The sequence below is a fragment of the Mchenga conophoros genome, linkage group LG12 (genome assembly GCF_057382185.1).
Source record: "Mchenga conophoros isolate Kocher_MC1m ecotype Shallow Benthic linkage group LG12, M_conophoros_male_GT1.1, whole genome shotgun sequence".
Lineage (NCBI taxonomy): Eukaryota > Metazoa > Chordata > Actinopteri > Cichliformes > Cichlidae > Mchenga > Mchenga conophoros.
In genome coordinates this window covers 30,513,848-30,538,248 of record NC_140537.1, presented here as the reverse complement: position 1 = coordinate 30,538,248, position 24,401 = coordinate 30,513,848, and the positions used below count along the sequence as shown (strand labels likewise).

General features: G+C 39.1%; 1 protein-coding gene across 3 annotated transcripts; it reads right to left on the bottom strand.

Annotated features, from left to right (window-relative positions):
• Nucleotides 1-1,431: 1,431 nt before the first annotated feature.
• On the bottom strand, nt 1,432-16,623 carry malt1 (MALT paracaspase 1). 3 transcript variants are annotated; one of them, XM_085295161.1, is made up of 18 exons: nt 16,504-16,619; nt 16,230-16,415; nt 15,027-15,193; nt 14,705-14,826; nt 12,984-13,131; nt 10,882-11,060; nt 10,625-10,721; nt 10,478-10,525; nt 9,343-9,366; nt 9,194-9,238; nt 8,059-8,262; nt 7,566-7,743; nt 6,537-6,608; nt 6,331-6,458; nt 5,763-5,912; nt 4,882-5,039; nt 4,629-4,754; nt 1,432-3,482 (listed from the first exon to the last, which is right to left on the bottom strand). In XM_085295161.1, the coding sequence occupies exons 2-18, from the start codon at nt 16,376-16,378 to the stop codon at nt 2,991-2,993; spliced, it is 2,487 nt and encodes an 828-aa protein (XP_085151287.1). In that variant the 5' UTR covers nt 16,379-16,415; nt 16,504-16,619; the 3' UTR covers nt 1,432-2,990. The 3 variants fall into 3 exon arrangements, with proteins under 3 accessions (XP_085151287.1, XP_085151285.1, XP_085151288.1); XM_085295159.1 differs by having other exon boundaries at nt 16,230-16,623; XM_085295162.1 differs by lacking the exon at nt 10,478-10,525 and having other exon boundaries at nt 16,230-16,623.
• Between the last annotated feature and the right edge of the window lie 7,778 nt (nt 16,624-24,401).

Here is a 24,401-nt window from a genome sequence, read left to right as displayed (position 1 = left end):
TCCGATGAAGTGCAAATGAGTAATCAGGACTATCACCTAGCACGAGTGTTATTATGGAGTTGAGGAACTGATACGCACTCACTGGCCACTTCTTTAGGTATTCTTCGCGAGTGCCGGGTTGGACTGTGTTTGCCTGTAGCACTGCTTTCTTTGTGTCATTCTTTCAACAAGGTGCTGGAAATATTTGTGGTCCATATTGACATGATAGCATCATCCATCCATCCATCCATCCATCCATCCATCCATCCATCTACTGTCTGAATGTCGCAGCAGAAATCAAAACTCATCGATCCGATCTGATCTCATGCAGCTCCATCAGCACTCCCCATTCAGGTCAGAGGAAATTGGTCAGACTGCACATCGTCTTCATAGATGAAACAAGCGCATTCATTTTTATTCAGTAATAGCACATACCAATTATATAATTGAGACAAAAGAAGTGAAATGGTTAGATATTTAGTGGTTGAAATAAACTTATTGTGGTTGAAAGAAACTTGAAGTACCTTTTTTTTTTGTTCAAAACTATAATTTATTTTCTATCTTCTGTCCCTTGTTGTGGACATCAGATCAGTTGCTGTAATTTTGTTCCTAATGCATTCAGATCATGTTGAAATGTTCACTTTCAGTGTTCACTGTGTGTGAACAGCTCCAACAATATATATGAGAATATGATGAAGACAAATTCTTTAAGCACAATATACTAAAAACTAAAAATTGGCAAAGGCAGAGAGACATACAAAAAAACAATTTCTTTAAATCTAGTTTAGTAGGTGGAAAATTCCCTTTTTCCTGTTCTGATTGTAGCTATTCTGTGAATAAAATGAATTGACTGGTGTGAATCGAAATGATTGTGTGACTTTAGCTTGATCTGATTGGTCAAACAATTTATTTCTATTCATTAAGAGAGGCAAACTGGGCCTGGGCCAGGCTTCCTGGAGTGCTAGGCCATGTTTCACCACTGATTTACCACATGAGATTCAGGAGGGCGCTATTTCACACAGGGCATTATACAGTCAAGGAATGAGAAAAAGATAAAAATAGGGAAAGCTTGCCTTTTAATTAGCGAATATCAATCAACTGTGCAGCAGACTGTGTGTACCCTCAGCCAGTGATGTCTCAGCATCAGGCCAAGGCCTAAAGCAGCAACACCAACTTGGGGGTGATAATGTGAACAGTGGCAGAAATCCCAGGAAAGGCACTGGAGTGGAACACTTTTGGAAAGTTTCATGGTTCATTGACAAGACAGAGGCTAAAAAAAGTCCTCTGCTATAGAAGGGTGTAAGCTGGGCTCATAATGTAAGGCAGTGAGTTCGAGAGCAGTGGGCTCAGAGACAGAGGCTGACAGCAGAGAGGTGTTCTGCTGCCATCCTGAGGGGGTCAATAAAAATAAACAGAAAAACATAGGTAACTAATTTTTGGGGTTGTTTTTTTTGTTGTTGGTTTGATTGTTTTTATTTCAGGTGTATTGTTAGAGATCAGTAGTAGAAATTAACAAACATGAGTCATTAATATATGTTTAAGGTACTTTAAGGCTCATTTTCAGCTCCAAGTTTTATAGTAAACCAGCCTTATATGACTTCCCAGTAACACACACAATCAAATTAAAAACAATACTCAAGTGACTACCTGCCACACGCCTTGTAAACGTTACTTATGAACTCGATCTCCCACTCCAAAAGTATGAATATTTTGGAGCAGCCCGGTGGTTAGCATGGTGGTTAGCACTGTTGGCGACTTGTCCAGTGTGTACCCCGCCTCTCGCCCTATGACAGCTGGCTCCAGCACCCCTCCACTCCAGCAAAGGATATGCGGAAGTGAATGAATGGATGGATGGATTTAAATTCTAATAAGTTACTTGATTGTAACCACGTGTTGCACTCTACATAAAGTGAGCTATACTAATTAGAAGTCATGACTAAAGGGGACAAGAAATGCTGCACTGTTGGGCCCTACTCTCAGAAACTGAAGCCAGGTTTAATAACTAAGGGGTTAAAGTCTCGTGTGGTTGGTTGGTTCCGAAACTAGTGACAGAATCGATAACGCAGAGGAAAATAAGGTCACTAAAACTAAAATTCAGTTTAAGTTGATCACATCTGTGCTGTCTCCCATTGCAACAATGAGTTTTATGTTAAGGATTTACTGTTCACTTTCACTCTGTCTCTTCAGCAGTAAGTGGCTCTTTGCTGTTTGGCTAGTTGCATTCAAACGGGAAAATCCAGGGTTAGCCGTAATGTTCAGGTTTGTAAAGCACTTTATAAATGAGGGCCATATCTTACATATATACTTTAATGGTATATATGTAAGATAAAATAAGGAAAGGGCGATCCACTATAAGATTATTTCCAATTTATGCTATTTCTACAATTCAGAGGAAAATAATATTATAGAATTATACTTTTTGAACCAGTATTTGATGGCTGTAATGATATATCACCAGTTAACCCATTCATATATTTACACAGTGAAAGCAGAGAGAACATAAAAATACACACAAATTCCTCATCCAGCTGGTGGATTCAAACCCAAGACCCAAGACTTTTGCTGTGAGGCAAGAGTGCTAACCACTGCACCACCCTTAACCTTCATATATAATAACAAAAAAGCTGCCAAGTCACAAATGTATAAGTAATAATTATAAATACAGGAATACAAACATGGATGTAAACCACCTCTTTTTCTCAGGTTTATTTGATAAAATGCATACCATGTACCGTTTTTATTTTAATGCCCACCTAGTTTGTAGTTTAAATGCATCTGGCTAAGAAAAATAGTTTCAGCTCTATTTTTAAGTCTCTGAAATACTGTTACATGAGGACCTATTAGTCAGTTTACTCAAATACATGTTTTCAGTTCTCAAAACAGATTTACAAAGGTCAGCATAACACTTTCTGAAACAACCGATGTATAAAATATACATTTGAAATATGTAACAACAAGAGCAGCAGTAATATAGATTCAGAACTACAGACATTTAAAGCTTCTATTCTGTCTCACTGTGGCTGTAGCTGCAGACTGTTGATGAACACAGTCTGCAGCTCGTTGATGTCGTCTGTGGTCTCTATGGGAATGCTGAGCCTGCCTGGTGAGCTCGAAAGCCCACCGGAGGTGTACGGTGGGTCATAGCGACACTGGCTGAGATTTTCATAGTAGATATCCCCGCAGCCTCCAACTGCGCCCTGCAGATGCTCACCGATGTCCAAATAGCGATGCTGCGGGGAGAGGCGGTTGTAGTCCTGGGCCTGGTGTGACCCGTGATAGAGGTGGTGGCGGTGTTCGGGTCCAGGGCTGTGACAGGGGCTGTGGGATGGACTGTGGGGCATCAGGCAGGTCTGCAGGCAGCTGTTTCGCCGCATGGCCCGGTGGAGATCCAGTCGGGCTATCAGCGGCTTTCCAATGTTGACGCTTTTCGTCCAGTGGATCGGATGATCGTCGTCCATAGCAGTGAAGGTTCCCTGAAGACACACGGTGAAGACCAGCTCCTCCTGTTGCATGAGGTGTTAGCACACAAAAAGTTGTATTAATCAACACTCAAAGCTGTTGTAGCACAAAATGAAACCACATCAAATAATTTCTGAATTATAAATCATCTTAACAACTGTGAATAAACTTTATGGTGACCAGGTAAATCCTCCTACTTCCAGTGATCCTATAAGTTTTCTATGTGTCAACTATTCAATAGTTTATCTATACAAGAGGAAAAGTTTAATGACTTTTCCTTTACACACGCAAACATCACTATATCTATTAGATCAGAGATTAGCGAGGATTAGCAAGAGGAGAAGATCTTAATAAATCATAATCTGGGGTGGCTGTGGCTACATGTAGCTTGCCATCACCAGTGTGTGAATGGGTGGATGACTGAATGTGTAAAGTGCTATACAAATACAGCATTTAATAATGCCTCACAGCCTCCTAGAAGATCCACATGTGAAAATCCTATTTGATTTTCAACAAATTTGATTTTCACATTCGTTGATCTCTGACATCAACATGTTGTGACCCTGACCATTAACCATCATCTTTTATAGCTGAAGAGTAAAGATTATCCGCAGATGTCGATGTAGCAGCGGAGCAGATGTTACAGATGTTATACAAAGCTTCTCTGCCTATCCATTAAGTGGTGCAGAAGGTGGTCAGGAGAAATCATTAATTTTCCATAAACATTCATCACAGTTATTCATTTGGATGACCTCTGATGGAAAGAATAGCAAATGTGTACTCATTCAAACTAAATTCAAGCTGAATTCAAACAGCAACAGGATTGAAAGGATATAATTCCCTCAGCAAGTAACATGAATGCACTCCACAGCTGGTAGCTTAATATCCAGACACACGTTAGGGATTGCTCCACCCTTTGTGTAATATCTCCACATCTATTCCTACTCCTCAGATCAACTTATCCATCAACCAGAAAAAAGCCAGTTACATTCACACTGTGGCCTGGGAAGTGCGAGTATAGTTAAAACTCCATGAAACACATCCCACTACGCTCCGATCAGCTCACCAGTCTCAGACCTCAAATTAACCATGATGTTAGCTGGATCCAGCACTCTATATTTCCTCCAGTTATGTCCAGCTCCGAAATCTAGCACACTAAGCGATATACTGTAAATATTTATAATTCTTACCCTAAGCTTCTGCAGTGAGCTGAGTCTGGTGTAGAGACAGTGTTGCGGCAGACTGCTGGACAGGAGGTAGATCCCTGTCTCCTCTGGAGTTTCTCTATTCATCAATTTAGGATCCACATCAAGGTCCTAAGGGAGTTTTCACAAACAGAAAAAGTTGCATATTTACAGACACTTATGGTGTAACTTCTCCTTCACTGCTTAGTGATAGACAGATACAAATGTATGTTCTGCTTTCAGATTCATGAGAGCATACCTGTGAGAAGTCAGTGACGTGTGCTTGACAGAAGGACATGTCTGTAGGTTTCTTAACGATGTGAGTGTAAATCACGAGCACATTGGAGAACTCCGCAGCGAAGCCCAACTTAATCTGAGCGCCGCAGTCAAAGTTGAGACACATACTCTCAGGAAGTTCTGCAGTAAAATACAGAAACGAATTTAGACTCACATACATTTAAGTTTGCATACATTTGACCGAAAGTCCACCTGTAACCATTTACTTAAAATGAAAACTGAAAAACTTTGACTCCCATGTCCCAAAGATTAATAATAACAGCTTTATTATTATTAATCATGTGTGTGTGAATAGTTTTTTGTTTTTACATTGCCCTTGTGCCTAAAAGAATTCAAAGAAAAATGCTAAATATGCATTACAGTCCTTTTAGTACAACTAAATAATGACTAACACAACAATATGTCAAATATATATCACTCATTCACCAAAAATGTCTTTAGTTTGTAAAATACTGAATGCTTTCACTGCTTCTCTCTCAAATGCCACAAATAAAACAGGCACGAAAGAAAAAGCAGCATTTAAAGTGAGAAACCTAACAGGTTGGGACAATATTTAGAGGAACTGGGTCCCCCTCAGACACTGTGAAAGCAAGATTTACAACAGTAAGAGCGAATGACTTCTCCATTGTAGGGGCAAATACTAGAAGAGGCACCGTGGCTGTTACAGGGTGCGTCTCTCACTCTACTGATTGTTGCCCCTTCACCAAGTTTCTACCAGTATAAGCTGAGCACTTTTTCACCATTTGTAAAAATCTGACTGAGCCTCCAGTTCTGAGCTGCCATAGGCAAATAAGGTTTTTAACATATAAAAAAAATGCTTTAAATCTCTAGTACTAAACTCACCGTGAGCTTTTGCCCACTGTCGGCTGTGGGCATGAGCGAGATCAGCGCTGTCTCCGGGCAAAATAGGATCCGTCAGCGCTCTCCTCTCCGACAGACTGCTGCGGATCTCCAGAGCCTGCTTCCCCTTTGTAGCGTCAAACTGGCCCATATCTGTGCACAAAACATAAATCAGACAGTCTGCAGTTATTATAACACAAAAAGCCAAAACATCCTTACATGACCTGAAACGCAATCAGATTAAAAACATTGCATTGGGAGTTGAGAGGCATTGGATTTTTAATTTAACAAAAGCTAATGGATCATAAACTTGTGGGTCCTTGAAGGAAACTCCATTAGCCAACAAGCATGGAAGAATAATGGAAAGCAGAATACGTTTAATTAAATTGTTTTATTCTTTTCATTAAACTGACCGCTGAAACACATCCTGCAGGAAACACAGTAACTGAAATGCAATTTAATTTAAATTTTGCCAAAGGATTCAAAATGCTCTGCTGATCATCTTTTAACTAAGTGCTTCCTACATTGTCTCTGATGTTAGCATATGCTGTACTTTTGTGTTGTTTCTTACCCTCGGCGACTCTGTCCAGCACCACAGTGATCTTCTCGTCATCCAGCAGGCGCTTCTTCAGAAACTTGACAAACACACCGTTGGTGAAGCCGGTGGAGCTCAGCTCAAAGGCCTCTGCATCTTGGCACCTGAACAGCCAAACAAATAATTCAACACTTCATATCTGGGAAACCAAAACCATGTATGAAGTTAATTTATGGACTTACGTAGCATATCCAAAGACAATGTTGGCGGTAACCCTCAGGACGACGTTTGAAGTGCTGTCATCGTGAATATTCCTGAAAATAAATATGTAAAATTTTGATACTTTCTAAACTTTAAGCTAGAGATACAATAGTTTCCTAACTGTCCTTTTCTTAAAGAAAACAGAATATATGCAGTGCTCAAAGAAAATTAGAGGAACACTCAAAGCAGACATTGGGTCTTGAAGGTCGACGTACATGCTCGTAATGAGATGCCGGATTACATCCTGTTTGATCTTCTCACAGACCTGGATCAGGACATCGAGAGCTCCTGGATAGTCCGTGGCTTAATTTGACACATGGTCTTTTATCCCCATACCAAACAGCAATCAGTGTAGTGCTGGCTAGCATGTTTAGGTCTGATCTTCAAAGGATATGCCTCCCCAGACCAACACTGACCCAATACAAACAAATCATGTTGGATGATGTTACAGGCATATTGTTCACCAAGGTGTCTCCAGATACTTTGTCACATGTGCTCGGTGTGAATCTTCTGCTACACCCACCACAATCTTGAGACTGTGTCGGGAGACACAGCAAACCTTCTTGTGATGACACATACAGATGTGCCATCCTGGAGAAGGTGGACTACCTGTGCACCCTGAATGGGCTGTAGATACCATCTCATGGTATGAGCAGTGACAATGCCACTAACAAACACCAAAACTAGAGAGAATCAGTCAGGAGGGACGAGGAGAGAGCAATTCAGTTCAATTTTATTTATATAGCACCAAAACTGTTGCCTCAATGCAGTTATAGCAGTGGTCAGTAACGGCCACTTGTGCAACCTTTCCTTTTGGGGGCGATGTCTTCTTGTTACCTGCTCAGTGCCACTGGTATCACTTTTATTTGAACCAACGCTGCTAAAATGGGTTCACAATGTTTCCTGCTTTGTAGCAGGACAGACGGATACCCCGGCGGTTTAACTGACTGTGTGTTATACAGTGATGATCTGTGTTCTCTTGATTTTTTCTGAATGACTCTAGCACTCACCTCTTCCTGCACATGTCCAGCAGAAAAACATTGAGGTCCGTCTCCTTTTCCTGCATCAGTTTAAGGATGCTCTGCACACACAAACAGTTGGCTGAGCGGTACGGATTTGGAGCATCTACTGGCACCATGAAACTGTTTCCATAGTTTTCGTATCCGTGACCAGCATAGTACAGCAGACCTAAAGAGGAAAGTCGGCATTTCAGTCAGGCAGCTGAGAGATACAAGATCTGGTTGCATACAGCTTTTTTTACTGTTGTTATTTAATGTTTATTTAATTAGAATAACATTTGTTAAGTTATAAATAATCTTGAAAATGCTATGCATTCATTTATATTTTCTTATTTTATCTAAATATTGTTTATGCTTAGATTAGAAGGATTAAAATGGTAGTGTTTCTCTTTCATGCTGTGTTTTGGGATCCGTATATTTCTGTCACCTTCTGGGCTGAAACAATGGCCCAAACCGCTCAGAGGTAAGTCAAATGCAAACGTACCATAGACTCCTTTGTGAAGCAGCAGTAGAAACTCATCTACAGCATTTCTCATCTCTGACTCTGTGAGGTCTAGTAGCGAAACCACCTTGAAGTTTAGCTGCCGCAGGAGGTTAGTGAGATCATAAACATCCACCATTGGAGCTTTAAGCTGCGGGTGGTTCTGGTAAGACAGGTTTCCGATCAGCAGGGCCACTTTGTCAGTTGCTGGGATCAAACACATGAAAGGGAGAAAATGATGAATGTAATAAAAGGAATACCATCCAAAAATCAATGACATACATGGTTTCAGAACTGGAAAGTGAAGTGGAAACAGAAAATAACTGAAGGCGGAAGCGCTGCAAAATAAAATGACATGTGTGACAACGGTGCAAAATCCAGTTATGAAACCTTACAGGTGTGTAGCGAACATCAGAACAAAGGCAAAGTCCACTGGAACATGACGTTAAGTAGTATCGGTTTAAAGGTGTAATAACGCAGGGGCTTTCCTTTTTCCCCCACATACGACTCATCTGCTTTGCTTACTTTTAATATCATGTAAATGACAACAAAGTCCATGTTTTTTTCCTGTCCTTATTTGAGTAAATCTGCTGGTACTGTTTTGCACAGGATCGTTTGTTCAGTTAGACTACAATAAACAATGATTTCCAATGGCAGTTCCTATTTTTTTTGCATGGCTGCACAGTACATGTTAGAGCAAGAAAAACATCCATCAGAAGAAACGGGAAATTTACATACATTCACAGCATTTGTGGTTTATTGTTTGCACAAACTAGAAACTGAGGTAGAGATGATAAGAATCATAATAACCAAGAAATGGAGGGAGGAAGGAAGGAAGTGTTTCATACAACAGTGACATTATTATCACGCTGATGTCATAAAACACGCCAGCCTTTTGTGAAGCTTTTCCTTTTTTGGTGAGTAGCTTTTTTTAGTGGGTGTTATTCTCTGGTGTTTAGTGCATGATGCTGCAAAGTGTTATTTTGTCCTTGTGTGTGGCTGCTAACACTGTGCTACAAGAAGGTTTCACATCTTTGTGTTGGCGTAAGTACTGAGACTGAAACTGATCGCAGTAGTATCGCACATGCAAAGTAGAGGAACTGTGCACCAGCTATCAGTCCTGCATAAAGACACTCACCATAAAGTTGTTCAGGAATACTGTTTAGGAAGAATTCATTGGAACCTAAAAAACAACAAGAAAGTCAACACAAAGCCAAGCATAACATAGGAAGTGCTGTTTAAGAGAAATATTTGATGTCTATGCTTGCTGCGCGTGGTTCCTCTTACCTTCTCCAATGGCGTAAATGTCATCTAGGAAAAAAAAATATCATTATCACTCAAGTTTAGCGTACAAAACTGATTAGTTAAATGAAAGGGTGAAACTTAATAGTAATAAAAGTAATAGTAATAATATTCAGAATTAATAAGAAAGAAAAGACCAAAACCAACACTGAAGTAATCTGCTAACGTCTCTTTGTGCACAAGGACACATGATCAGTCTGCTCTTTGTCTACATTTCATTTATAGACTCTACAGAGATTCAGGGGAAGCAAACAGATGCATGAAACAGTGAGCAAAAAGCATTTATTGTTTCAGTATTTAAGTAATATTTTCCCCTGTTGCATCTGATTCAGCTCAAATAAATGTGACTGAGCATTCAACTTAAAATGGCTTGCAACTGTTCTCATAGTGGTCCACAGTGGGATACTACACCACTGGATTTAAATGATGTGTTTCAGAAACATTTTTACACAGATTTCTTTTTTTTTTTTACTTCCAATCTGGCCAGAAAAACAACTTGTTTAAATGAGTAAACACTTTTTAAATGATGCTGGAAGCTCGTAGGTTGTTTTTTTTTCCCGCAGTAGCAAACACTGTGTCATGTCACTCCTAGTTCCCCTCAATCTCTACAACTGAAGTAGAGAGTACAAAATTAGCATGACCCACAGAGCCACAAAAACCACAATAATTGAAAAAACAACAGAATGATACACAGAAACTATTTGGTGGTCTAAATGTTTCTTTGTGAGTATTTGTAACAGTCAAAGGATGCTGAGTGTGGGACTGCAACAATCATCATCAGACGTAATGGACACGTAACCACAACTTAGTGCTGCAGACATTTTTCCCCATACAGCAATCGAGCTCTGTCACACAGACAGAGAAACACGATGAGTGGTTGAATTGGATCACTTCATTAAGTACCACAGATAAATATGAAATGCATTAAAGATGACAGGAAGGATTGATTTTAGTACAATCAGAAAGCATGCATGTGAGTTTTGTGCTGATTAGTGAGAATAATCCAAGACCACGATCCACATGCAATCTGAATGAAGTTGTGATTTCCATTCGCATGCAGCTAACACCTGCTAACTGTTACCCAATTTAAAACACCATGCACCAGTGCCTTCAACTCTACCTTCAGAGCACTCCATTGCCCCTGAAATCTGGACTGATATCCTTGGTGCTTTCAGTTAAGAACAGAGGCAAATAATCGCTCAAATATGATGACAATGAAACTGGTTCAATAGTAATTTTAAACAAAATGTCTTCAAGTGTGACATACCTATCACAACATCAACTTCATTGGTCCACATTCTCTCAGAGCTGCTGCTGATCTCACAGCGATACCTGCCTTGTTGTTCCTGCATCACGTGAGGAATCTGAAATATACACACAGTTATGCCACAACAGTTTTAATGTCTCAAAACACACACACACACACACACACACACACACACACACACACACACACACACACACACACACACACACACACACACAAGCAATAAAAGAAAAACATTTCTTCCCATATCCTCTCACCATGAGTTTCCTCTTTGTAGAATTCGGAATTGGGACTCCATTTCTGTGCCACTGGTATCGAGGAATCGGCCGTCCCACGGCTCCGCATTCCAGCTGCAAATCTTCCCCAACATGTAGCCGCTGGGACTGAGGCTGGATCACCACCTTTTGTCGACCATCTAAAAAGTGATAACTCTGCCCTGATGATGTGAGGAAAGAAGACAATTACACACAGCACTGCATAACGTATTCTTCATCCGTTAAAGGATTCCCATTTGAGCTGGAAAAAGTGACAGAGTTTCAGGTCCCGCAAAAATAAACAAGTCCTGTTCAGACAAAGAACAGGAAACTGAGGTCAGTGAGCTTCAAACACTAACAATATCTCAGTGATGAATCATTTGTTTTCAATGGAGAAAATCTACATAAAGTCAGAATAAAATGTTGGAATACTGGAGAAAACCTTTGTACACAACACCAAGAAAGAAACTTCTGATTAACTGTGTAAACTGCAAGATTTTGCATACTGTTTTTTATGTTATTTAATTACTAGTACATTATTAGGTTGCAACTGTTGGTTGTTGTCCTCAAAGAGGGATATAGGTTAGCTGGGAAAGTTATTTTTATTAACAGTCAACCAAATCAGGCAAAGCTATTTTACAGTGACAAAAGCTTGTAGTGTGCCATTTATTAGCTTTGAGCAATAAGGCCACATCTTCGTCACAGCATCCATGTTATTTTCATATTCCAAGCACAGGAGCACAGGGTAGCTGGAAGGAAGTAAAAAAAAACTCATAAAAGACAAACATCTGAAGAGCATATGTATTAAATATTGCAAGTGTGCTAGCTATGTGCACAGTATATAGCTAGCGCACACTGCAAGGCATCAGGTCAGAACGATCACAGTCACTGGTCCTTTTTTGAGGATTTAAATTCCACACTTAAACTTCTTCTCTAGTACCACACATTCAAGATGTGTACCAGCAGGCGTAGCTCTGGATTATGAAATACTTCGCCTGCTATCCAAACAATATAACAACAAACTGTCAATCACTGCTGCTTTGCATTGAATAGACAAGAGCTTTTGGTCTTATAACTAATCTGTAACAATTGTGATGTAACAAGAGTGCAGTGTTTAACACCGCGCTAATTCGCACACACGCTAGATTCTTGAGATTCTTGGCTGAGCAGCTGTAGCGCAGAATTAATATTTAGCGCATTTATGCTAATAACCACAGCAATTAACCACAGGAATTACAAAATCACTTCTGCATCACGCTAAAGCCATTCACAAACGCTGCTAAAGAAACTTCAATGTTTTAGCTTTAACTGGAGATAAGATTACCAACGGCTCTACAAAAAAGGCCCTTTCTCTAACAGTAAGAACTCATGACAGCCCTCCTGTCTTGGCCAGAGTTGATGTGTTTTTGGAGGTTTTTTGGTAGGCGGAGTCAATCAATGCAAATGGGAGCACTTGGTCAGTTTCCAGCATTTGAGCTGTATCCCTCTCTCTCTCTTATCTACCCAGCATTATGTTACTTGTTTTGCCTGCTTCAACCTTTTAATATAGTTTTGCATAGTACAACACCTGACACCAGGCGTGGGGGAACTCCAGGTCTCAAGCGCCAGTGTCCTACAGGTTTTAGATGTGTCCTCGATCCAACACAGCTGATTTAAATGGCTACATTACCTCCTCAACATGTCTCGAAGTTCTCCACAGGCCTGGTAATGAACTAATTGTTTGATTCAGATGTGGTGACCCAGGATGATATCTAAAACCTGCAGGACACCGGCCCTTGAGTTCCCAATCCCCGCTCTTACACTCACCATTTTAACTCCACCTGCTGAGATGCTGACAACACTGACCTCATAACCTCTTTTCAGTTAATACTTTTAATTTAAACTGTGTCTCTTTCAGTTTTTGTCATGGCTCATGAGGTGAATCATGACCTGATAACTTAATTTCTTCTATCCACACAGCGGACAGCATATAGACAGTGATGTAATTCAACTCCTAAAGCCCAGAGATGTGAAATATATACAATCAGAGCTGTAACATCAAACATCACCTTAACTGAATATGATTTTTGGACAGATCTACTGAATATAAACCTGCACAATCTTACCGTAACACAAGGTGACATTCAGGACATCCACCTGAGCCCAGTGGCTGAACTCAAAGGCATCTCCACAGTTGACTCTGCAGATGTAAAAACCAGCATCCTTCATCTGAACTGGACTTATTACCAAGTCTGGGGAGAAGCTGTTTGGAACCTGAAGTTTGAAAACCACATTTATTAGTTTACAAGGTTGTTCCCAGCTCAGAAGTGAGACAATTTCGACACCACAGTCATTTTATCTAATGCCTGAAAACTCTGCATGATGGAAACATTATGTCATCATTATGGACATAATAAACTGGAAGGTATATGCATTTTTCTCAACTTGGGCCTGTGAGCTTTGTCTTTCTTTGATCTTCTACTGTCAATGATCTTTATGAGTCGCTGAAATCCAAAAAGGGATGATAAAGTCTTTTACATCACAAGATCAGGAGCAAGCAGGGCATAAGGAGCACTGTTTCTATTTGAAAAAGGTGCTGATTGAGATCACTTCAAGCCCAAACTTGTTAATTTTGTACTTCAGCTCAAGTTTGTGACTCACTGCTTAAAATCCTGACTTCCTTAAAGACTTCTGCCAGGAAGTACTGCTTAAGGAAATGCATTTCAGAGACCGTGAGGCAAAGTTAACAGTTTGGGGAAAAATATTTTTTTAAATAACCTTGCAGTTACCTAAAATTACATTTAGTGTCTTGAAAAAAAATTGGAAAAAAATTGTGTATTTATAAAACTAATGTCCTTAGTTTTAGTCTGTTAGTTCATTTAGGGAAATCAGGCTGAAGAGGCTGACAAACAGCCTCCTTATAATCATTAAAAACACACAAACAACACTGACACTAATGAAATTTAAACATTAACTACACAACACAATGAGCAAAACCACTCTGTAAACTGAGTGAAAATAAACTAAAACCAAAACACAAACTCATTAGAAAAGATCAAAGCTTTGGGTAGAAACTTAGACATGAGCTCCTTCCTCCTAATAATACGACAGCATCTGAATGTGTCTTTTTCTATGATTGAGCACCCATGATGAAGGAAGGAAGTGTTTCATACAACAGTGACATGATGATGAAGGATGTAAAAGTTACATCCTTCAAGTCAGAATGAGTAACACTTATGTATCCCTTTCAGCATGGCGTCACAAGACTGAATGCATGCTGACGCTGACACATGCAGACAATTGCAACTGTGCACCTTTATGAGTTGCTCAGCTCACTAAAAAACATCCCTGCGCTATAGGAAGAGATTCAGGTAAGTTTCTTAACCACTTATTTAGGATCACCCATTAACTATGATGAAACAACAGTGCTATTTACTGCACCGATGATAGGGTAATCATGTCTTCTCACTATTGGAAATACTCTGTTTTATGGGAAAGTCCTGACTGAGAAGAGAATGCAACCGCAGGACTCACTAGTGGTGAATTTACCGGATCATGCAGGTGGACTTTGTACTAGGAAGTTGTCGGTTTAAACACCATTTAATGTTTGATCAGACCATGTTGGACATTTTTGATCTCACATGCATTTCAGTTGTGTCATTTCTAGTAAAGTTAGTAAAGTTATGGCTGCAGTGAATGTGTGAAAAACGCTAAAGAGGTTTTAACGCAAGTACTTCAATTTAAAGTCAGAAAAAATTCAATGTGTGTGTGTGTGTGTGTGTGTGTGTGTGTGTGTGTGTGTGTGTGTGTGTGTGTGTGTGTGTGTGTGTGCGTCAGAGGAACTCACCTCTTCCTTAGATTTGAACCACTGGTACTGTACTGGAGACTTGCCCACAGCATGGCAGCTGAGCCGCAGATTGTGGCCACATATAATGGATACAGACTGGGGCTGAATGAGGATCTGGAGGGCTGCACATGTACAGGATAATTACTGTGAATTTACACTGATTTAGATGGACTGTATACAGCAGAACTTTGTGGTGCCTATAAGTTTCATCCAAACAGCACAATGAACTGCGAGCTTCAGATGAGAAATAAAAAGAATGCAGAAAGTGAAGATTAACCTGCATGATTGACAACATAGCAGCATCGATGTGGTTTTACTCTACCTGGCGGTTTCAGGCACTGCAGAGCCTCTGAGTTGCCTAAAGTTTGGAGGTAGTCCATCAGATGGCCTGTGGTGCAGCCTCGCTCTCCCATCAGCCTTAGCAGCATGAGACTCGGGCTTCCCTCCAGCTCCAGCACCTTCAGCGAGCACATCTCCATGTCGTCCGAGCTGGAAAACATGTAGGTGATTGTCAGCATTTCATATTTCAAATCGTATTACAGTAAAACTCGTCTTTACCATTTTCACACACGAAAACTCAGATCATAAGAAACTGTTAGACAAAGATAAGGGAATAAGTTTACACAAATTTAAAAGAAAGGCAAATTAATGATAATCTTTAAACCATCTGCACTGCTTAGTGCACAATCAGTGAAACACTTTATCTAACAGATAGATGTTAGTGTCATACCGTAACACTTGTATTTGTTGAAGCTTATTACAAAGCTCCTTAATAAGTTATATTTAAGAGCTGATATGTCTTGCTGTTCAGTTTTTGTGATTCTCTATTTACCTGAACTCCCTTCTTTTGTGCTATTTTACACTTGTCTGAGCTTATTTAGTTTGTACTTATTTGATTGAGCCACGTTGTTTTTTAAGTTTTGGCTGCTGTTTTGGTATAATAATGCATATTTCATCTTATAAGCAGACTGCACTGTACGGGGAATATATGTACTCAAACACACGGTGTAATAGTGATATTAGGCAGGTGTGATATCATATGATAATGTTACAGCTGTACAGTAACAGCTAGGATGAAAAAAAACAGAGGCAAACATTAGTCATCATCATTATTTGTTAATAAAACTGCATATAAATAATGACTGGACCCTACACTTTTGATTGATAGTTTCATTAACTGCCATTAACCTGGAAGACGCTGTAAGGAAAAACAAATATTTGTCCAATTTAATCTCTCAATGAGGGTTTCTTGATTTTATTAACTTGGAGTTACATATTTATTTATGCCAGAAAATATACAGGTTAATTGTGCATTACTGTATTACATACTCTACACCTTTATTTTTTAATATAAACCACAACATAAAATTGACAATAACCACCAAACCGAACAGTGTAACTATAATGAAAGTTAATCGCATTAGTCTCCATTAGCTTTAATAAATAAACCGGTGGTTAAGTGTATGCATGCAATGATTTCTGGTCATTTGCTAAGTACAAGTACTAATAGTAATGTTTAACCCACCTGACTTTAAACCGTCTATCATTGCCAACAATCTCTCCAAGTTTTCGCCATCCTTTAGTGCTGGATTTGTCCAGCACCTCACACAGCCTCTTCACAACCGGCTCCTTCAACGAGTTGATCTTCGTGGACCGTTCCAAAGAGTCCGACATGACAGTTCCTCAACCAAAGCTCACCATCAACGTGTTTCTATCGCACGCAAAAGAAAAGTTATGGCACGAGAAATAAAATATGTCTACTTCCTGAAAGAAATGATAAAGTTGACAGACACGCCTACAGCGTCGTCTTGGTTTTTCCCCGTGGTGCAGCTCAGTTGTGGTTTCCTTCTAACAAAGAGCACTTATGCATAAAGATGAGTCTCTGCATGTACGCTTGTGAAGCGAGAGGCGAAAAGAAAATCCCGAACTCTGGCCTGTTTTCAGAGTTTACCTCCTTTCATTAATTCAACGCCATTAAGATAAACCAAGTAACTTACTCAAAAATTAACCTGTGTGATATCTCATTTTCTATTCGTAATTTTGTTTGGAGTTAATCGAAAGAGGATAGCCTACTAGCTAGCTCTGTGCAAATGCCAAAGAGAGTGTAGCTGCCCTCTACTCGCCATTTGACTGAGCCAACACGATTATTTGGTATTTGTTCAGTGTAGTTAAATACGTCACTGTTTTTTTACTGTAAACGCTGCTAATACTAGCTAGTATATACCAAATAACCCTTATTTATCAAGGTTAATCTATATATTCTTTTCTTTTAACATGCAACGTCCTCGTATATTAAACGAGTGCTCAGGCTTAAAATCACAAACCAAGTGGCACAGACACAGGAACTTGAGGAGAGGTGAGTCATCTCGCTCAGTTTGCACTCTTTGATTGCAGTCAGCCGCTCAGGTGGGAGCCGGTGACCTCCTCAAAGTGAAGGAGCTAGAAATTTTCTATAGATTATTGGTTGGCACAGAAAATGAACAGGTTTTTTTAAGGATCAATCCTGTTTTCATTTATGTAGGCATCACTTCCTGGAAAGATACATTGAGGACTCAAACAGTTTTTACCCAGTACTGACATTATCAAGTCAAAACTGGTTGTACACAATGTACACAAAAAGGTTATATCACAAAAAAATTATTCTGTTAATCTGGACGTAGTGTTTTCAGTGGGGAAAACATTCACTCATCACTCATCCAAGTGACCATTTAAGTCTCGGCTGACTGCAGGCTTCCCCCACCTTATAAACTAGCACCACTGACTAACCCTAACCTGCAGTCAGCACTGGTTTTGTGAGTTGACCAAAGGAGAGGCTTGACACCCCTTGTCTCCTCTTACAGAATCTCAGAGCTTTTCTTCTATATACTCATATGGAGACTGGCTCTCTGTAAATCCTGTTTTGTCTAAAGGTTTTTTGTTTTTTGTTTTTTTGTTTTGTTTTGTCTAAAGGTACTTTTTGTAATTGCCCCCTGCAAGCTGTAACAAAAGAATTCACCACAAGGTGGCACTGTTTTACCACTGGAAGCATATCTTTTCAGGTGTGTGCTGCTGTTCAATCAGTCCAGTACCATAATAAAACAAAACCTAACAAAACTAACCTGTCTAAACTTAACTAAGCAGCATGTTGTTCATTAATAATATTTTTAAAAGTGATGATGCATGAAAATATTTGAGATATACAATAGATTCGGTATATAGGAGAATGGAGGGATGAAAAGTTCAAATTTAATGCTGGGAAATTCATGTTGAGGAACACACAAAAGAATAAAAGTTAATGTACAGAAACACAAACTAATAAAATTATAGTTGTGACTATTTTACAAACTGCAATGAGACTGCATGGTGCTGTTAGTGTACTCCTAGTGCCAGTCCCAAGCCTGGACTTATTTCCTCACATACTTTTGATATTTTTAGTTATTTTTTTGATGTCTTTAAACTTGTTAGAGTCCTGGGTAAGTGACCCAGTGTTTTGTGTTATTATAATTTTTTGATTTCATCACGGTTTATCATTACTAGTCTTTTGGTTTATGGTTCTGTATTTGTAGCTCTCTAGTTTTTCGCTTTCTGATTTCTTGGTTTTTGTTCCTGTGCATCTCACATTTAGTGTAGGTTTAGTTCTGACTTCACGTTTTTCTCATTCCCCAGTCAGTTGTGTCTCATGTCGCAGTTTGTTACTGTGTCAAGTCCATGTCTGTCATGTGTTTTCTGTCTTATTTTGATAGTCCCTGTCCTGTGTGCAGTGTGTCTGGTTTTGCTTCCCCTTGTCTCATTAGGTCTGATTTGTCCCAGCTGTGTTACCACCTGTTCCCCATCCTCTCATTAGCTGTGTCCCAAAACTTGGATATTGTGGGCCACGAAGGATACATCCAACCCATCCTTCAAATCTGGGGAAAATGAGGACGCATTTGTCGGCCGGATTAAGAGGAGTCTACGAATTGAGACAGCCTTTGTCGCGTTGCTGTGACGTAATCGGTCTACAAATGTGCCCTCAGGAAGATGCAGCCTATGTTTAAAAAGTTAATTCCTATTTCTCAGTTCCTGGTTTATTTTCTTGTGTTTTAGTTTGAGTTTTTGTGTTTCTAGTTTCAAGTTTTGCTTTTGTGTTTGTAGTACACCCTGCCTGCTACACAGCAAACCTTGACAAAACTGTTTGTGACATACAGTGGGATGCAAAAGTTTGGGCAACCTTGTTAATAGTCATTATTTTCCTGTATAAATCGTTGGTTGTTACAATAAAAAATGTCAGTTAAATATATCATACAGGAGACACACACAGTGATATTTCAGAAGTGAAATGAAGTTTATTGGATTTACAGAAAGTGTGCAATAATTGTTTAAACAAAATCAGGCAGGTGCATAAATTTGGGCACTGTTGTCATTTTATTGATTCCAAAACCTTTAGAACTAATTACTGGAACTCAAATTGGCTTGGTGAACTCAGTGACCCCTGACCTACATACACAGGTGAATCCAATAATGAGAAAGAGTATTTAAGGGGGTCAATTGTAAGTTTTCCTCCTCTTTTAATTTTCTCTGAAGAGTAGCAACATGGGGGTCTCAAAAACAACTCTCAAATGACCTGGAGACAAAGATTGTTCACCATCATGGTTCAGGGGAAGGATACAGAAAGCTGTCTCAGAGATTTAAGCTGTCTGTTTCCATAGTTAGGAACATATTGAGAAAATGGAAGACCACAGGCTCAGTTCAAGTTAAGGCTCGAAGTGGCAGACCAAGAAAAATCTCGGATACACAGAAGCGACGAATGGTGAGAACAGTTAGAGTCAACCCACAGACCAGCACCAAAGACCTACAACATCATCTTGCAGCAGATGGAGTCACTGTGCATCGTTCAACCATTCAGCACACTTTACACAAGGAGATGCTGTATGCGAGAGTGATTCAGAGGAAGCCTTTTCTCCCCCCACAGCACAAACAGAGCCGCTTGAGGTTTGCTAAAGCACATTTGGACAAGCCAGCTTCATTGCGGAATAAGGTGCTGTGGACTGATGAAACTAAAATTGAGTTATTTGGGCATAACAAGGGGCGTTATGCATGGAGGAAAAAGAACACAGCATTCCAAGAAAAACACCTGCTACCTACAGTAAAATATGGTGGTGGTTCCATCATGCTGTGGGGCTGTGTGGCCAGTGCAGGGACTGGGAATCTTGTCAAAGTTGAGGGACACATGGATTCCACTCAGTATCAGCAGATTCTGGAGACCAAAGTCCAAGAATCAGTGACAAAGCTGAAGCTGCGCCGGGGCTGGATCTTTCAACAAGACGACGACCAGAAACACTGCTCAAAATCCCCCAAGGCATTCATGCAGAGGAACAAGTACAGCGTTCTGGAACGTTCATCTCAGTCCCCAGACCTGAATATTATTGAAAATCTGTGGTGTGAGTTAAAGACAGCTGTCCATGCCCGGAAGCCATCAAACCTGAATGAACTAGAGATGTTTTGTAAAGAGCAATGGTCCAAAATACCGTCAACCACAATCCAGACTCTCATTGGAACCTACAGGAAGCGTTTAGAGGCTGTAATTTCTGCAAAAGGCGGATCTACTAAATATTTATTTCATTTCTTTTTTTATGGTGCCCAAATTTATGCACCTGCCTGATTTTGTTTAAACAATTATTGCACACTTTCTGTAAAACCAATAAACTTCAATTTACTTCTCAAATATCACTGTGTTTCTCCTATATGATATATCTAACTAACATTTTTTATCGTAACAACCAACGATTTATACAGGATAATAAGGACTATTAACAAGGTTGCCCAAACTTTTGCATCCCACTGTATATAACACTGACTTTTTCTCCACTATGCAATCTTTTGTCCTGCACCTCCTTAAATTGTCTTACTCTCTGTGATTCTCTGTTCTTAATGATTTTACATATTGTAATTTGATAGGTATTTCCATTCATTCTTATTGATTTTTAATTCTTTGTAAAGTAAACTTCAGTGTTTAGTGTTATTATTTAATAAAATATATTTTACCCTAAAGATTAATGGGGTCCAGCCATTTATAACTTCCTTGTTAAATCTTCTTAGAGTTATAACAATTTTATCAGCAGCTGGTTTAAGAGGATGACATTTTACATAAAAAAAAGACATGCAGAGAAGCCACGAGTTTATTCTTCGAGTTAATCACCATGACAGTCTATGAAGATTAGAGATGTGAATCTATGAGGAGGTGCAGCACAGATTTAACATTTGTTTATGTAGAGTCTATTCAACACAGACTGCAAAACATGCAATTGTCTTGCAATAACATGACAAATTGCATTCTTAGGATTGAAAATGCCAACTGGAACAATGATGGTAATAACAACATAAACTCACCTTTATTTAACGTCACCAAACAAACAGGTTCTTTTGATTGTTTATGGCTATATAAGTAAGTAATGTGTTTAATATAAAATGTGAACATGACTTAAACAGAAACTAAAGGTGTGTCACTCTTAACTGACACGCCAGATGGGCTAAGCACTGCCCAGATAGACAGGCGTGTGGAAAAGTACTGGGGAGCTTCTCTGCTGAACGCAAATTTTTGTTGCTGTGGAAGTTATCCCGCAAACATGTAATGCTTCGCCCAGCCTTGGGGCAAATTACAAGTAGTCACAGTTAAAGCTTTTCACTGAAACCTGTAATTTTACCACATTTGTTTTAAAAATCAGCCCTTTTTAATAAAGCATTTTATTCCTATTGAGCGATCATGTGAGAAGCTTTATCCTATCTTAAAATCAGTATGAGTAATTTCCAGCCACACTTTCCAGTTTCAAATAAACACGGGCAAAGAGTTGACTGAGAGAGTCCAAATGTAACAGTAGAGAAAATCCTGAACACTGAATCATAGTGGATATATTTAGGCTTTTTTTGGTCAGCTATTAACTGTGACTCATCTAGAATCAAAAGGCCTAAAAACTGTATGACATGACAAATACTACAACAGAAAACATATCAAATGTTTGAGCTGAGAAAATGCATTATTTAAAGCAATATACTAACTAATTAACTAACTAACTAAAAAGAAATAAAAATATACTAATTTTGAATTTGATGGCAGCAACATTTCTCCAAAAAAGTTGGTGCAGAGCCATGTTTACCACGGCGTAGCATCACCTCATCTTTTTACAACAGCCCATAAATGTCTAAGACCAGCTGCTAGACTGTGGAAGAAGAATGCTGTCCCTTTCTCGTCTGTTAGAAGATTCTAGCTGCTCTTTCATGATGGACTGAATGTTTTCATTGGTGAAAGGCTTGGACTGCTAGCAGGTCAGTTCAGCACCCAGACATATATGCAGTTTGACAAGCTGAAATACCCACGCTCTTCCCTGAAAAATACATAGTCTGGATGGGAGTATTCGATGCTCTAAACCTTTAAGCGTTGATGGTGCGTTTCTAAATGTTTCCACTTCCACAGGCACTAATGCACCCTCATACCATAAGTGATCATCTAGATCATGTTCACCTAAAGCTCCTTTCTTACATGACAGAGTTTCAACCGGCATTTGTGGATGCACAATGAACTGTGTTTACAGACAGTGATTTGTAGAAGTGATCCTGAACCCATGACGTGATGACCAAAGCTCACAGACAACCAGTATTGATATTCTGTCTTGTCTCTTGCGCACAGGGATTTCTCCAGATTTTCAGAATCCCTTGATGATTATGTTCTGTAGATGATGGGATAAGTTTTTCAATTTTACATTGAGGAACATTATTCTAAAATTATTCCACAATTTGTGGACAGTTTTTTTTTTCGTAAAATGGTGACCCTCTGCCCATTTTTACTTTTGGAAGCTCTGCCTATTTAAGGTGCTTTTTTGATGCCCATGCATGTTACTCACCAGTTGCCAATTAACCTGATTAGTTGCAGATGTTCCAATTGCTTTTCTACCATTTTCCCCCATCTGAACTTTTTTTTAAAATGTGTTAGTGCTATTATGATGCTATTAATGGCAGCAGGCTTAAGGGAGCTTGTATTTTTCATAAAATACAAGTGAAACAACGTGAAACTTGTGCACACTCTGATCAGGTTTCACGTCATTTGTTTGTTAGCAAGGAGCTGCTTAAGTGAACTCCAGAAAACCTTTGTGGACATGGTGATCTGTAGTCTGTCCTTGACCAGTGCCCCTAAAAAATAACAACACTGATGATGGTGGACAAAGAGGAACGTCCACACCTCCATATCAGACGAGAGCATCCCCATAACATCATTTCACCTGTTGTACTTAACCCTTTCATATTCCAAAATAGAGGTTGTCGTCACTGGAAGACAGCTGCACCTGTTTGCAGCAAACAGTGTACAAGCCATCTAGAAATCAACAATACCGCACAGATGGATGCTTGAAGTAAAATTCAAAGATAAGGCTGGTGAGATTCTATATTTTACTTTTTGTTGCCAAATCCTAAAGTAAGACCAAAAGTAGCTACGGCTAAATCTACATCAGAGAATTAACACCAACAAGGAGATGTATATGGGACTGAATTAAAAAAACAAATTCTGTGTTCATGGTAACAAAAGAGTTAGTGTGGGGTGTATGTTAATATATTTTTATTTTACAGCAACAGTGTGATTATTGAATTTTATTACAAATTTCAACATTTAAAATGTTGCTCTCATACTGAAGGCCTTATAATTTACATAATGATGTTAGTGAAATCAAAATTCCCTAACATCATTCAACAAACCCATGTGAATGTGTGATGATTAGTGTTTATCTGATAACAAACCTAGTCATGACCCTCATATACTCACTCGAACAATTTAGGGTTTTGAAACAAGCTTTTATAAGCTTGTAACCAGTATCTGTTTAATTCTGTTTTCTACACCCCTCGTTCATTTCTTCATTTTATGTTTGTTGGCTATTTAAAATAATGAAATAGGTGCAGAAATATTAATCTATCACAGAAATGGTAAACGGAAGAGAAAGTGTTAGGTACAAGAGGAGGTCGCTCAAAAAACTCTACTGTAACTTTCTTGAGTTTACAACCTTTTCTTCATGTGACCTGTAAAACATGACAGCAATATATTTTAAGAGAAAATGTGAGACAGGTGTGCTGCTCTCGCTCTGACTGAGTTTATGCATCTTGATGAGTCACTGCAGGCAAATATTCAGGCAAAAAAGTACAGTGTACACAGTGTATATATACAACAATAAAATAAAACAAGAAAACGTGAATATTTTTAGAAATCTGCCAAAGACCTGTTTAAAATTTTTAAATGGTTTTGTTTTTATTAGGCAAGTAACAAACTGAATTCACGTTTTTACACCAAAATGCAAAAATAATGTGTTTTACAATTTTTTCTGCCTTTTTTTTAACTGTAAATATAAACTCGTGGATAACAAAATAATCAAAGCATTAAAATATTTTGGAGTAGCTTTGATATGCGTGTGCATACTGGTGGATTAACCATTATAGGAACATTAAAAAAATGTAGCTAAATTTGCTAAAATACCAATAAAACATCATGAAGGTATGAAGACTGCCCTTTAAACCTGTTACTAACCAGCCAGTTACCATTACTGCTGGTACTTTCAGGGAATTAAGTGAAGTGAGACATCTCGCTGTGTTTACTCTCTCGCTCGTACTCAGGTGGGTATGTCGTGACGACAATAAGCCCCTCCCCCGACTACTAACGAGACACCTCTCTTCCTTATTTGTGGTCATACCTGGGGTGTTAGGCGCA